This window comes from Dasypus novemcinctus, chromosome 11 (assembly GCF_030445035.2).
Source record: "Dasypus novemcinctus isolate mDasNov1 chromosome 11, mDasNov1.1.hap2, whole genome shotgun sequence".
NCBI classification, from domain to species: Eukaryota; Metazoa; Chordata; class Mammalia; order Cingulata; family Dasypodidae; genus Dasypus; species Dasypus novemcinctus.
The window spans coordinates 31,006,351-31,022,779 of NC_080683.1; the positions used below are offsets into that span (position 1 = coordinate 31,006,351).

The following is a 16,429-nucleotide window of genomic DNA, read 5'->3' on the forward strand; positions in this document are numbered from 1 at the left end:
TTTATTTCTATGCTATTAATTGTGTTCACAATGTTGTGCTACCATCACCATCACCATCACCATCACCATTACTAAAACATTTCCATCATTCCAAATAGGAACCCTGTACATTTTAAGCCTAAACTTCTCATTCTCTATCCCTACCTCATCCACTGGTAACCTATATTCCAGATTCTGACTCTCTGAGTTTGTAAAGCCTATGTTTTTATTAGTTGATGGTTCTTTTTGAGTAGTGCTTCATGTCTTCTAGTCTTAATTTTAAAAGCTTCTAAGTTCTTTTTTTCCTCCCCTTGACATTTAGACCTAAACTTGTCCTTTCCCTGAATTGCTGTCATAACCAGAAAAAAACACCATTGCCTTCTTTTCTTTTCACACTTTTACATAAAACACGTGCAAAAACTTTCAAACACCTCAAATGTGCTGTGACATGACAGGTAGAATTGTTTAAGGATAGAGAATTGAGTGATTTGTTTATGAAAATGCAAGCAAATTTCAAATAAAAAGTCTTCTTAAAAAGATAAAGCAAAAAGTAGAAGTAAAAGTAAGTGTTTTTGTTAAGGAGCCCTCTCCAGTAGTGGAGGGAAGGGATGGTGTGGGGGGGCTTTGTTGTATGATTAATCTAAATTTAATTTTTTTGACTGAACCTAAAATTTCAAAATACGTAATTCTGCTTTCCTCATGTTCTGTGACTCATGTAGATTTTCCTTAATAACTTCTTTACATATGTATATATCACCTTCTATTTTTGTTAATTTGTTTCTTATAAGTATTTCTTCATAGCATATTTCACAAATGTGTTAGATTGTGTGTATATAATGTTATAAGGAAGATATTTAAATGCATTGCTTCTATTTTATATTCATAGAACAAGAAATTTATGTACAGAGAAGGAGATGATAGATTCATTACTTTGCTTTTAAATAAAAGGGACTTGTTTCATATTATTGTTTATCTTATTTGCCTAATCCCATGAGTTCATTTTCTCTTTGGATAGTTTACTGCATTATTTTAAGCTTAAATTTTATGTTTGGACTCCTCTCCAAAATTGTAATTTACAGATTAGAATTAACAATAATAATTAACGTACTGTTGTTATTAATGTTTGCCAGTCATCATTTGTATGTTTGTCTCAACACAATTTGAATATCTATTTGTAAAAGTATCAGAGACTGAGCTCAAAGTTAGAATTATTTGGAAAACTTTGTGATTTTTCTTCACTTTTTTGTGTTGTACTCATTCATTTTTAGTTGATTTTTTCTTTTTTTTTTCTCTAATAATTCAGCAGTATTGTACAGGTCAAATGCTGGGTGCTATGATTGGCTGGAATTTATGTAAATCATTCATATAAAATTTAACAAAAGATGTCATGAAAACTGGAAATGTAATCTATAAGGCAATCAGGAAAACAATTCTTTTAAGTACGTTCCTGTTAGTATTTTTTGATGCCCATTTTGCAACTGTAATTTATTTGTATAATCTGTCAAAACATGTAATTTTTAAAATGGATAATGAGGATTACAGGATTTGAGACTCTATGTATACTTCTTTTTGTCACAGGAAGGTCAGCCTTTTGAAAAGTGCTAGAAATTAACATTTCCCCAGAATTACGTTTCCCTTCATTTGAGGATATCTTTTAATACCAGCATTTTCTTTTATTTGATAAAAGGCTGAATATACATTTTATTTATTTGGGTGGGGAGAGGCAATAAAACTTTACAAATTTCAACTGGCGTGCACTCTGCTGATAAGAATGGGGGTTTGCACCTCTCTGAAGAGATTACATGAAGTACAATTGGAAAGCAAATTGTATTTACAAAAGATAGGATGATGTTTCTAATAGGTGTTCAAAATAGGCTATTTACTCTCATATTCTGCTGAGCTCTACTAGAAATAACTTCATTTTTTAAAAAGCCAAATCTGATTGAAGGTGAAGCATTCCCTCTCCACCGATACTTGTCTAAAGGGCTTACATTAAATTTTCCTGATGGGCACACAGCAGTACTTTATGCTGTATCTGTATAAACTGGTAATATAGAAAAATATATAAATAGTATACTTCTTTGCTTCATGTACCAACCATTTAGATTACTAGATTTATATCCACAATTTTGAAAGAGATGTTGTGATATGATATTGTGACAATAACTGTCAAATTTATAATACTAGGATCTATTTTCATCTTGTTGAGGTAGTTATTGAAATTCACGGTTGATCTTTTAGAAAGATCACTTACTATCTCTTGTCATCAGCAGTTTTTATGCTGACCTAAAGAGTCACTGATTAATGTCAAAATTACCACAATGTCCAGGCTGTAGAAGTACATGGTACGTGAGTTAATGCATTTCCTGTCTGGAATGAGGATTATGAAACGGCCAATAACTGTGAGCTACAGTGACTTAAAAAAACCTTAATTTAAATTTTTTCTTTCTTTTGTTCCTCATTCATTTTAGATTTTGGATTTAGTAAAGGGGACCCATTACCAGGTAGCCTGTCAGAAGTACTTCGAGATGATACATAATGTAAGTGAATTTTTTAACTTTATAGCCTTATTCTTCATCTTTTGTTACTCTGGGTTTCATTTGGGATTCTCAGTTACAGCAATAGAAACCACTCTCGCCATTTTTAGTAGAAAATAATTTATTAGATTGTATTAGGTAGCTTATAAAATTTATAGAAGCACCAGAGAACTAAGCTTAGATACTACAGAGCCAGGAATATTAAAACTAGGAAGAACTATATCATGAGATGTACTACAGCTGCCACTCACCTGTCAACATCTAGGGACTAAATCAGGGGTCAGCAAACATTTCTAAGAGCCAGATAGTAAATATTTTAGTCTTTGTGGGCTATATGGTTTCTATCATAACTATTCAACTCTGCCCTTGTAGCACAAAAGCAGCCGAAGACAAACTGTAAATGAATGAGCATGCAGTGTTCCTATGGAAGTTTACAAAAAGAGGTGGTGGGCTAGATTTGGTCCAAGGGACTTAGTTTGCTGACTCCTGGACTAGATCTGCCCCAAAAGAAACAAAGGCTTTTGCCGTCTTGCTTCCAGAATATCTGATTCTTCTACTTGTGGTTGTCACTTCACGTTGCTCTCAAGCATATACCCAAAAAAGTTAAGCTTGCCGAGACTAAGAACTGAAAGGACGGTAGGAACTGTGGTATACAGTTAAAGCATACCCATTGCTACTTTTTAAAATGTATTTTTAAAAATATGCAGGCCAAGAGAACATACCTGCACGTCAAATTCAACCCGTGAGCCTTCTGTTTGTAACCTGTGAACATGGGTTTCTAACCTGGAACAGATATCCATGTATGGGATTCAGAGGCCCATGCACCTCTGAAAACATGTTGTCTGTGAATGCATATGTGCATTTTTCTGGAGTCCATAGTATTTACCAGGTTTTAAAGGGATACCCACACAAATGTTGCATTTTTTGCATTTATCAGCTACCATACCATGTTATATTTTAAAATTATTTTAATGTGTTTTCTGTTTAGCTTACATGAAATAACTTTTCAATTCTGTTTATAAAATTGCAGAATATCTTAGTTGATAAGATGTTTCATAAGAAGAATATATTCTATAATAATAAAAATAATGATAATAGCAACCATTATCTACAGAACCCATAATGCATTAGCTTCCAATCCACACAGCAACACTACTACAGCAGATACTAGTACTACTCTGTTTATGAATAAAGCTTAGAGAATCTGAGTAACCTCTGTGAGGTCACACAGCTTAGAGGGTATGGAACTTGGGTTCGAACCCAGGCTGTCTAATTCATCTACAGCTTGTGAGCCTAACCATAACTGTGCTGTTCTGTAGTATCTTGTACTACATTTGAAATAACGTCTGCTGAGGTCATTAGCATTTTTGTCTAGACCCATGGAACTGTAAACGTGGAGGGCCTTTAGAGGTCATCTAATCCAACCTTTGTAGTTTACGTATGAAGAAACAGGCCCAGAGATTATGTGACTTGCCTAAGCTACCACAACTGGTAAATGGGTGAGCTGGAGCTACAATCTGAGTCTGCTATGAATCCAGTCCTCTTTCTAGTGTACCTAACTTCTCAAAATATTTCTAGTGTACTTAACTTCTCAAAATATTCTTTTTACAAAATTTGCAAGACTAAACATCGTTAAAATACTAAGCAACAATAAAATCACATTAGTTATATCAGAATAGAAATCTTTCCTAGATAAGGCACATGTTTGCTATTTTTAGTTCCATTTTTGCACAACTCTTACCCTTGTACATAGCATTCCTTAATTTGCTTGCTCAGCTTGAGAGTTTTTGTTTCATACATGTTCTTAGTCATTTGTGGACCCTCTTGAAAAGGCCTCAGAATTTTCACAAATTGTGGTCTGTTAACTAAATTTTCTTAGAATAAGATATGAAAATCAGGTTTTAAAATTGAGTTTGCAGTGTTATCACTAAAAAGTAAGGAGTTAAAAAAATGTTTTTTTATCCCCCGCCCCCTATCAGCTTGCTTGCTGTCTGTTCTTTGTGTCCATTCGCTGCGTGCTTTTCTGTGTCTTGTCTCCCGTTTTGTTGCGTCACCTTGCTGAGTCGGCACTCCGTGGTGCTTGCGGGTCAGGAGGCACTCTGCAGCACTTGTAGGCCAGCAGCTCTCCACAGTAGGCGGGCGAGCCTGCCTTCACAAGGATGCCCTGGGATGTGAACCCAGGGCCTCCCATATGATAGACAAGAGCCCAACTGATTGAGCCACAGCCCCGTCCCAAGAAGTTTTTTTTTTCATAATTATTTCTCAATTCTGCCCTGGTAGCCTATCTTTCCTATTGATTATTTCCAATCAATAGCAAAAATTGCCAATTCTTAAACTTGCCTTAGATATTAATGAAGATTCTAGGGTCTCCCACATATAGAAATATTGTTAACTGCATATAATTCAGTGAAATAAAAAGGCTGTTTCTGTTTACTAGATGTCTCATATAGATTTTTAGATGTGAACATCTTTATTATTTTTTAAAATTTCATTTAAAAATAGTATCATTTTTATTGTTAGTTTCTGTCATCTTGCCTCCCACTCCCCAAAAAAACACACAAAAAACTACGTTTGTTTTTCTGTGCCCTCTGTGATCAAACCTCACTTAGATGAAAGTTTTGAAAATGAGCCAGTTAATTGATATCATTTGCAGCAGCACTCTGATAGTTCCATATGGCTTTTTTAGTAATACCAGCTGCTTCAGTATAAGCTGTCATTGCAAAACCTCTTGATTAAAACCCAAAGATCCCATACGTAAAGACAATATTGTTTCCATTCCTTCAACATCTATGTCAGAAATAAGAGACCTACGCTTGTGCGAAAGTCATTGCATGCAATATGTGTTGTTGATTCCAAGCAAGTGTTTGAAAGAGATAATCACTTAGTAGATGCCAAAAGCTGAACTGCTTGAAACCTGTTTGCCTCAGTATTTTTAGGGAGTAATGTTTAAAATAATTTTATAACTTAGTGTGTTTTTTGCTTTCTGTGTGTTCCATGTGTAAAAGAAAACACTAGCTTTGTGTATATTATTTTCTGATTGAAAATAATTTCTTTAAGTTATTCTGTGCATTGAGTCTCTCTGGATACTTATTTTCCAACTAGCCAAGTATAATTTTTCTTCCTATCATTTAAATCTTAACAGAAATCTTTTTAAAGCCTATTGCACATTTTCTTGCAATCTTGAACAGAGTATATCAAATATAATTAAGACTTTTTATAATCACTCAGAATCATCAATATAGATATCAATTAGCATGCCAGGCTAAAAGCCACCATCATTTCTTGCCTGGATCACTGGAATGCTTCCTAACTCATTTCTCAGCATTTATACTTGCCTCATTCCAATTCTTTGTCCTCTACACAACTACTGGGGTGATCCCTTTTTTCTCCCCAACAAGTAGTTTTATTGCATTTTTACACTATCACAAAAAAGTCTTAGTAATCATCTGGCATCTTATTGTTTCCATAGCTGGACAACTTTTAGATTTTATTCATTAGCTTTTGAACTCTTCCTTTTTCACAGACATAGATACCATCCAAAATTTTTGTGATACCTTGTTTTTAACAGTTGTGGCTTGCCAAATCAAAGCAGCTGAATTTTATACAAATTCAATGTTGTTTTCTTCAATAATTAAGTCATCATTCTGGGCTTGAGATACTGAACAGGCAATACTTGGCCTCATCAGAGCCTGCAGATATATTTTTCACTCCGAAAGTTTCAGATTTCAACAAGAGACCACTCTCCTGAATAACAGTGTTGATGTGGAAGTGAGCATGCATAGACCTCATCTTGTAAGGGAAACCTAGTGGGACATCTTTCATCGTGTTCTGTACGTGATTATAGGTAGCGCAAACTGTAGTCAGTTTCTTTCTATTTCCCCAACATTTGTCAGCCCGAAGCCTCTTTTTCTTTCGAAGGACACCGAGTTAATGTGATTGAAGCCCCTTTGCAGGGGTCCTCTGGAGTCTTTCACAGTAAATGTGTATCCCTTCAGCGTAATTTCAACATTTTTTGTAATGTTGACTGAGTAGTTGCTGAAAATGGTCTTCATTCTTGCAGTAGATGAGACAAAGCAGTGGTCTTTTAAATAGGGAAATCTGATCACTTCTGTAACTTGTTGTAAAAAACCTTCAAGGGTTTCCCATTGCTCTTAGATGAAGTCCAAATTTTATAATGTAGCCTATAAAGACCACCACACCCTCCTTCCCCTAGATTCCAGCTACACTGATTTTGTTTCATACCCTTTACAGTACTTTGGGACTTTCAAGCTAATCCAACAGAATGACAATGCATCACAGAATTTCCCTTCCTATTACCTAACAAAATATACAAAGCATAATAAAAACCATCAACCAGAAGGAAAACATCACCCATAGCAACCAAACAAGAAAAGAGACAAGGAAAGGAACAGAATATTCACATCAGACATAACTGTGAAAACTCTCACTTAATACTCCAGGCTCTGGAATGAAGTAAACTGAGTATTCTTATCTCTTTCTTTTAATGGGGAGTAAAAGAAACATCTGTTGGCTCCTTAGCAGAAAATAGGGGAAATGGAGGATTTAGACGTGGATACCTTGCTTTCTCTATTACTTTTCTAATTTGATTTTAAAATAAGATCTACTTTTTGTTCTATTGTATTTCATTTCTCCCCTTCCCCCAGAAAAACCCCTAAGTTTATTGTCCTGAGTAAGATGAAAGTGTACTGAATGGCAGCCATGCACACTTCTTCAGACAAAGATAAAAGTGAAAGAAAGAAAGAAAGCACTTAAAAGACAACCCATCCTGGAAGAAAATACAATTCCGTAAACAGAAAGAAATGTCATAACTTCATTATGCTATCAATTAACTTAATAGACCACACACTTAATAAAATGAGCTCAAAGAGAAGGCAATAACAGAGTGAGTTATAAAGGGACAATGGCAGACCTAAGAGATAAAACTTGAGAAACATGCCATCATTATATAGAACTGTGGTACAACCCCTGTTCCCCAGGGCACTTGGTACTGTTTTAGTTGGTTAATTAATAACAAATGTTAATTAAAATGGGGATTCAGAAAACATACATATATTCCTTAACCATTATAAAGTCAAAACACTTAAATACCATTTATTTGCTAATCTAGGAATCTAAAAGAAATGTTTGAGTATCATTTTTTTCCTCTTGTCTGCTTGTTGTTTTTGCTTGTTGTCTGCTCATTGTTGTTTTCTTTAGGAGGAACCAGGACTGAACCCAGGACCTCTCATGCGGATGCTCAACTGCATGAGCCACATCCTCTGCCCTTGAGTATCTTTTCTTATGTGTTTGAGTATCTTTGACTATTCTTTTTTATTTCATAAATACATCACCACCTTTTACCAGTTTGGAGATTTCTTTAAAGTAGAAAATGAACTTGATACCTACAAAGCAATATAACCTTCTTCCCCATCCTTTTGGGAATTCAACTTCTAAAAAAATTTTTAGTATGTGACTTACCTTCTCAAGTCTTTCCAAAGCATTTAATTTAGATTTCATGAAACAACTCTTTTGCATTCATTTTCCTCATAAATATCTTATGACATTATCTCCATTTTATAGATCAGGCTTTTAAAGGCTACCATATTTAATTTGTCCATACTGAAGTCTAATAATTCATCTTAATCCAGGGAGTCATTTTCTGTGATGACTGATGTACTGAAAATTTTAACACATGAAGGAAGGTGTAAAATATCCCTAGTATGTAATTATAGCACAGTGTGCTAGATTCTTTTTGCATGAAATAATACCACTGTTTTCTATAATTGATATAGCCTAGTTTAACTCTAGAAATAATATTTCTAATGAAAATATTGTCACAGTGTCAGTTTAATTTATTTGACTTTGAATAAAACCTCTTGAAACAGATTTCAGAGCAACAAAACGATCTAGTCCTAGCATTTACTGGTTTTATAACTTTGGATAAACCATGTAATCTCTTTAGGACTCAGTTTCCTAATTTGTGCATGGAGGGCATTCAACTAATGGATCCCCAAAGTCCTTCGAATCTCAGCATTCTCTATTCATAAAACCTAAAACCTGGCTGAAATGTGTTAAGCAGTAAACTTACTTTTCATGAAAAATTTTGCAGAATACTCAGTTTATATGCTATTTCCAAGATTTTAATGAATTTGTTGAAAAATTGAAAATTATAAAGTTCACAAATAACTGTTAAAAATTATAGATCTATCATAAAAAATTCAGAAAACATTTTGAGATTAGGCAGCACAGTAGCTGAAAAAAATATTCTTAGTGATTTAGGCACTAACTTTTAAAGTCAGTTTGTCCGCTAGCAATCTGTTATTCACTAAACTTTCTGTAAAATTATTGGCCCATGTACATCAGCAACCGACTAAAGAGAATCCTGGTGTGCTCAAATATTTACCAGAAGAGACCATGGTTCTGTGTGTTGGTCTACATCAGAAGTGTTCATTTGGGACCACAGCAACTCTGTTTCTCCCCTGCTGATCCATTTTAATCTACCATAGATTATGCATGGCTCTAATTACATCACTTCTCTACTTAAAGATTTTTAGTGATTCCCTTTTTCCTACAAAATTAGGTCCACACTACATGACATTGTTCTCAAAGTCCTCTGAGGTCTGGCCCCAGCTGTCTTTCCATCCTTTTCTATTCTCTTTATGTGCCTTTCACACCAGGCTATTGAACTACTTGCTTTCCTGGAACGTTCTCTCTTTACCTTGCTCATGTGGTCCTGCTGCTTGTAATGTCTTTTCCCCTCATTATCCCAGGTGTTCATTTTCTCCATCTTTCCAGATCCAATTGGAATAGCATTCCTGTCATCAAGCCTTCCCTGATCTTCCCAGACAGAATTTCTGTCTACTGTGGAACATAAATAGATCTTTATCCATGACCCTTATCACTCTTGCATTCGTGATAGAGATTTTAAAGTATAAGTTTGATTTAGTCAGAGTTCTCCAGGGAAGCAGAACCCACAGGAAGACAGGAGGAAAGGAAGGAGAGAGGGAGGAAAGGAGGGAGGGAGAATGAATGGATGGATGGATAGATACAAAAATATGAGATTTATTATAGGAATTGGCTCATGTGACCATGGGTTTAAATAGGGGTTTCTTTAGTATAGGACTTAATCAGAGTTTGTTTTTTTAAAACATATATATATTTTTAAGATTTATTTTTATTTATCTATCCCACACCCCTTGCAGCTTGCTTGCTGTCCGCTCTCTGTCCATTTGCTGCACGTTCTTCTATGTCTGCTTGTCTGCCTTTGTTGTGTCATCTTGCTGCACCAACTCTCTGCAGGTGCGGGCTGTCTGCTCTCTGCAGACATGCCAACTTACTGGGAAGCGAACCCAGGGACTCCCATATGGTAGATGGGAACCCAGTCAGTTGAGCCACATCCACTTCTTTTTATCAGAGTTTTTATACCAATGCCTATTGTGGCACACACAATCACAGACAGGTTTGCTTCCCAAATATATTTTTTAATTACTTTTTTCAACTTTTTAAATTTTGAAGTTATCATCAGAAAGACTTGGTAATGACTTGCATTCGAATAGGATTGAGAGCAGAGTATGGAAGGGAAGTAGGGGCTGGGAAATTAAGGAGGAGAGACATAAAGTCAGCCCCACAGAATGGATAGTGATACTAGTCACTGAGAGTGAAAAGTAAGGGAAAGGATGAATTTCATGTTCTTTAAGTTACATTTAAGCCATATGGTATGCTAAGTAGGAGTTGGATATAGGAAACTCAAGCCAATTGCAGAGATTTGTTCCGGAAATATAAATTCAGAAGTCATTAATTTAAGATATTAAAATATTAAGTCCTGTTTCATTAGTGGTTGAAGCTGGCTCTGAATGAAATCGTGTAAGTAGTAGATTGAGTGTTATGAATGAAAAGTGCTAAGTTCCACATGCCATATATTAAAAGGGTTTTAAGTGAGGGCTGGGACAGTTTTTGTAGTTTTACTATATATTAATATAGCTATTGCTTTCTTATACAGGTTGATGATTGTGGCTTTTCTTTGAATCATCCTAATCAGTTCTTTTTTGAGAGCCAGCGGGTTCTAAATGGTGGCAAAGACATCAAGAAGGAATCCATCCAGTCAGAAACTCCTCAACCCAAACCAAGTACCCAGAAAACTAAGGATGCATCATCTGCTCTGGCCTCTTTAAATTCCTCTCTGGAAATGGATTTGGAGGGACTGGCAGATTACTTCAGTGAATGATTCTTTGGTAGTTTAATAACCTTTTTTGCTCACCATCTTAATTGCCTTTTTTTTTTCAGCCTTTTTGTCTAAATTTTCCTTCTACCATACTCCATCCCAGTTTATTTTCATGTATACACACTTTTTAAGAAAGCAAGCTTTCAGATAAATTACAAACTTTCATCATATTTTGCTTTAACAAAAAGGAAGAGGAAGAGTTTCGATTGAAATCTAGCTCTTGAATGGTGTGATTTCAGTCCTGTTTTGGATCTGGTTGTATTCCCCTAGAAACAGTACAATTGGTAACCAGTTTTATTTTAGTCCAATCACTGTAATTTTGAACCTGGACCATTTTTATTAATAAATACCAAAATATATATGACAGTGTTTGTGTGTGGATGGGAGAGTCATATTATATCATAACAGATTGGATATTGCCTCAGTTTTTTTTTTTTTTTAAAGATTTATTTTTATTTATTTAATTCCCTTCCCCTCCCCCAGTTGTCTGTTTTCTGTGTCTTTTTGCTGCGTCTTGTTTCTTTGTCCGCTTCTGTTGTCGTCAGCAGCACGGGAAGTGTGGGCGGCGCCATTCCTCGGCAGGCTGCTCCCTCCTTCCCGCTGGGCGGCTCTCCTTATGGGTGCACTCCTTGCGCGTGGGGCTCCCCTACGCGGGGGACACCCCTGTGTGGCACGGCACTCCTTGCGCGCATCAGCACTGCACATGTTGCCTCAGTTTTTAAAGTGGTATTTTAGAGTATCTATTGTAACATTGCCAATCAAGTCACCAATGAAGATTTTATACTATTTCTTCTTTTTTTTCTTTTTCAGTTGACCCATTTGTCATTATTCCACATCAATTAGGAGAAAATCTTCCCTAATTGTAGAGTTAATGACAAAACTCTACTGAAATGAATTGTGACTTGGGAACTAAGAGAAACAGAATTTTTATAGTCACTTATAATTATAATGAAGTAGAATATTTCATTATGCAAAATGATGGTCCTCCTTACCTATTGTCATTTTCCATTCACTTTGGATCAGGGTGTGAGAGTGGATTGTTGATAGGGAGATAGATAGCAAGAAGGTTGTAAGGAAAGCTTTAAGTGTTTCTTCATTCCACTCTCCAACTTCCACACGTTATTGTTTTTGTGGCTGTTATAAAATTCAAAATAGGCTTGAAACTTGATTGATAACTTCAGTAATGAGTATTCTGATATATGTAGTAACCCATCCTTTCAGTGCAGCTGTGGAATATAGTAAATGCTGTGGATGATTATAAACATCCTAGATTTAATGATTTCTTTGCATAAGATAGGGGTGGACTGCACTTTATAGATCTCCATTTGCAGTGCAGTGTCCTGTGGATGCCTTTATCTCATTTTTCCCCCAGGTCTGTACTCACTGAGTCAGAGGGTTTCTGGCTTTTAAGAGGAAAACCCAGTTTGAAATGTATCCTTTCCACACATATTACCCTGGACTTAAGAAAAATATTAGTCAGTCTGCTTTTCCTGGTGAAGAGGGGCGCTTTTCCCTTATCCTGTTGATAAGGATATCATATACCAGTTAAACAGAAAAGAGGACATGGTATTCAGAAAACTGAACTAAACCCTAACCCTACAAGGCACCACAATTGTAATGCTGTAATAAACTTCATTAATAGGAAAATAAGGGTTTAAACAGGATCAGGGCCTCAGAACCTGAAAATGTCAGCTGCTTGATTTTTTTATTTTATGCTTCTGAGTCAAAGATCTCTTGGGCTATTTAGTAGCAAATAAATGAGATAGTATCTGAATTTTTACTTGTTTGTGTGTGTGAGTGTGTGTGTGTGTGTGTGTGTGTGTGAGAATTATTACCTAGTTAAGAAAATAGTATTATTCTACTACAAATTAACCCTACAAATCTCTCTCTTCTAAAGCCATCTACTCTTCCTCTCATGTATAGTTCTCAACAGGAATTTGATGTCCACTTACCACTTTATCCATGAACTGCAAAAACCAAGTCTTTTTTTTTATTTTTTATTTTAATGTTAAGAACAAGTACTACAATGGTGCTAATTTAACCACAGAATTAAGTTAGCTTTAAAAAGCCGAGCATAGAAATCTAGGTCTCTGTTGTATTAAAAGAAAGGAAATATTGACACAGTTCCACTGCTGTAGTTCAATGAGAAATCTCATGACAAGACAGTTCATGTCTGGCAACATTTTGCAAGAATTTTTTCTACTGCCTCATGTTTTCCTTCTTTTTATGAAGCCTGTTCTTATACCACCTAAAAGGATAGACCCATGTAATAACACAGTAGATAAGTCTTAGTTGACTATTTTATGCTGACAGCCCCAAGACTTTGTATCATCCTGCTTGTGTGTTTTATATGTGTCTAGTCAAACTAAAAAATAACACTAGTTTAAATATTAGTTGTATTATAAGTTCAGTTTCTTTGTAATAAGGTTTGATCTCCTGTCATGTATTATACAGAAGAATATATAAATACTTTGTAAAGTCTTTAGATTAAAGGATAGGGGTTGGAGGTTTATATAAGAAGATAGAAATTAATGCTTTTCTGGAGCCTTTTGGAATTGGAAAAAGCAATTTATTTTTCATGCTTCACAGGTCTTGACAATTTTGATTTGTTTTCTTTGAAAGGAGGCCTGTTTGAATTGGATGATGTAGGAAGACACCCCACCACCCCCCCAATAAAAAAGCCAGCAGACTCTTTTCAAAACCATAGCCAATGAAAAAGAACTCGAGTCTTCCAGATCTTTCACTTCCAGTTTTTTATAACCTCTTCAAGAGGGAGAGACAGTATGATTATCAGAGACAAAAGAAGAAACAGCAGAAGAAAGAAACTATGTTGGAAATGTATAGCTGATTTGAAGCATTTTTGACATTGTTAGTGGAGATTCTATCATATTTCTTTCATGTTTCTCCATAATATTTCCCACTCTGCCTGTACAGAACAAAACTCTTAATTGCAGTGTGGATAAAAGAACACTAGGAAGATTGTAAGTAAACTTTTTAGAACTGCATATGATATTATAGAGTCGTAAAACTGAATAGAGGTTTTGAATGAGAGGGGACGGAATGAAGCAATGGGAAAGATCTTTAATTCATATAGAGAATTTTAATAAGCTGAGGAATTTCTTCTCTCTAAAAGCATGCAGTGTTTTGCTTGTTAACTTTGCTGTCTTACGGATAGGGGTCTTTGCAAGCAAACTTCTGTAATTCTTTGCAAAGAAGAATAGAAAACTTGTGGGATTTAAACTTGAAAGGCGAAATAAGACAACTCTAAAGTTCTGGTTTGGTTAGTCTATTGTTTGCAAATTTAATCAAGGTCTTCTACAGGCATCAGCTTGACATTAAATTTAAGTGCCCATTAAAGTGAGAGTTTGACAGCAGTTCTGAATGTGAAGCTCAGTCTGAGGACATCTTTACAGCTGGAAGGGAAAAAAAAAAAACAGTCGAGAAGCCTCAAACCACTGTGGTAATTAGATCCATTTGTTAACTTCTTTCTAATGTTGGGAAAAGGAGGGGAGAGAAGGTTAAGGAAGATACAGGGAGGGCTGAAACTGGAAGGCAGTCTAGTGCTCCCTATTGAAATTAGGCAAGGAGGGGTCTTGCGTTGTAGAGAATAATGGCAAATATCCCCCTCTAACAAATAAACGCAATAGGGAAGTTATTTCAAGAACTTTCCTTTGTTTGGTTTGTCTCCCTTTCAAAGTGCAGAAAGAACCAGTTTGTGGAAGTTGTGTTTTGAACAGGTATTCTGATGTGCCTGTAAGGCCCTTTGAAGACATACAGCATTATTTTCGGAGTAGACTTCTAGTGATATTTTGTTGGCCTGATGAGTTAGTTTCTCACAAGGGTACCTATAGTACATTCACATAATCACTTATTTACCCAAAGCCTCTGCCCCTCTTTTGGATTTTGAGATCCTTTCTGACAGGTAGCTATTGCCCTAGTCTAAGGCTTCTCCCATAATTGGCATTGTAGGCAATTAACTTTGTGACCCTGTGGAAATCTTGTCACCTGAAGGAAATTATCTTCCCACTTCATCTGACCTGCCTGCCAAAAATGAAACTATTTTCTGTTAGTGGATTTGCTTTCTATCCCATAAGCTCTTTTCATCCTTTGCTTCATGACATTTTATTTTCTCCAAGACTTATCACTGCAGAACCTTATCAAAAGCTAAAGAATATGTCTGTATATAAAGCTTCTGTATTTCCCGTGAGCCTTCACTTGCAGTACTGTTTTTGAACATTGATGGCATGGTAGTAAAACGACACTGCTAGTAAATCATGATGGATTTTTCAATTCAACCCTGCATTTCTGGGTATCCATTCACCATAATAGCACTGTGAGGCTTGTTTAAGGACACTTGTTTTTTGTTGTTGCTGTTTTTTGTTTTGTTTTACTTTTGTACTGGAAGCATAGAGTACAAGTAAATCCAAATGATGCATTTAAGTTAGGACTTTGTAATGAAAAAACTAACCATCTCATGCAAAATTTTCCAATTGCCACCCTCTCCCCTCTTTTTTTTTAAACTTAAAGCTTCCACTTTGTTCCTATATCTTCATTACTGATTTAAAAGGACGAAGTGCAGCATCACCCTTCTCTTTCATCTTCCCTTTTATTGCAAAGGACTAGAATTGTAATTTAACAGTCTTCTACCAAGCTTAATGCTTGGTTCTCCTTAGAGTTCCCACCATGTGCCCTTCTCACTTCATGAATCTCCCTGGGTGATCTCATCCACTCTCATGGTGTTACATCCTGTTTATATGCAAATGATTCCCAAAAATGCATCTCCAACTGAGATCTCTCTGAGCACAGACCCATCAATCCTGCTGCATGCAGGACCTTTTCATCAGGATGTCCCAAAGTATCTCAGTATGTTCAGGCGGAGGGGCAAGATGGTGGCAGAGTAAGGAGCTCAGAGAGTCAGCTCATCCTGCAGGGCAATTAGTAATCACCCAGAGCTATCTAAAGCACCTGCCTGGGGGGCCCAGGAGACCAGTAGAGGATCTTGCAACATCCTTGAAAGAATGGAAGGAGGAAACTGCCCATTTGCAGTGAAGATTTGTGAGTAGAGCACTCTACACTATGGAGGCCAGTGCCCCCCTTCCCATGGCAGCACAAGCTGCCTGGTGAGCTATTCCGTGACTGGAGTTGGAAGCTCTCTTTCCCAAAAATGGGAGGAAGAGATGGTCAGGCATTGACTTCAGCTACTTATTGGTAAATTCAGCAAGCTAAAATGTAATTCTAAGAACACCTAAAGTTTGTCCAAGTCAGAGGCCCATAGCTGTCATTTTAACTCCACCCCCAGCTTGTGGGGAAGTGGGGCAGACTGAAAATCACAGTGGCATAGGGACCAGCTTCTTTCCACCTAGATCAGAGGCACCAGCCTCTCTGGGCAACTGTAGGTACTTTCAGCCAGCACAGACTGGATAGTTGGACACCTGGGACTCCATCCCCACCTGCCAATAGGATAGCAGGAGAGCTGTGTTTCCTCATTCTCTCTGGGCAACTACAAGTACTTTTGGCTCACATGAGATGATTTGTTGAGCACCTTTGATTCCATCCCTGCCACCCCACCTCCCCATAGGATTGGAGGGGTCTGGTATTAAGCCTCTCTGGGCAACTGCAGGTCCTTTTGGCCCACACGAACTGGTTTGTTGAGTGCCTGGGAATCCAAACCTGCCTCCCCCCTTAGTATAGG

General features: G+C 36.5%; 1 protein-coding gene across 2 annotated transcripts in view; it reads left to right on the top strand.

Annotated features, from left to right (window-relative positions):
* PRIM2 (DNA primase subunit 2) overlaps window positions 1-11,096 on the top strand; it is a 309,771-nt gene extending 298,675 nt beyond the window's left edge. For both annotated transcript variants that reach the window (XM_058306925.2, XM_071218530.1), the window contains 2 exons: window positions 2,451-2,519; window positions 10,516-11,096. In XM_058306925.2, coding sequence (XP_058162908.1) covers window positions 2,451-2,519; window positions 10,516-10,740 — 294 coding nt within the window. In that variant the 3' untranslated portion in view covers window positions 10,741-11,096. The remainder of the gene's footprint in view (window positions 1-2,450; window positions 2,520-10,515) is intronic.
* The last annotated feature ends 5,333 nt before the right edge of the window (window positions 11,097-16,429 follow it).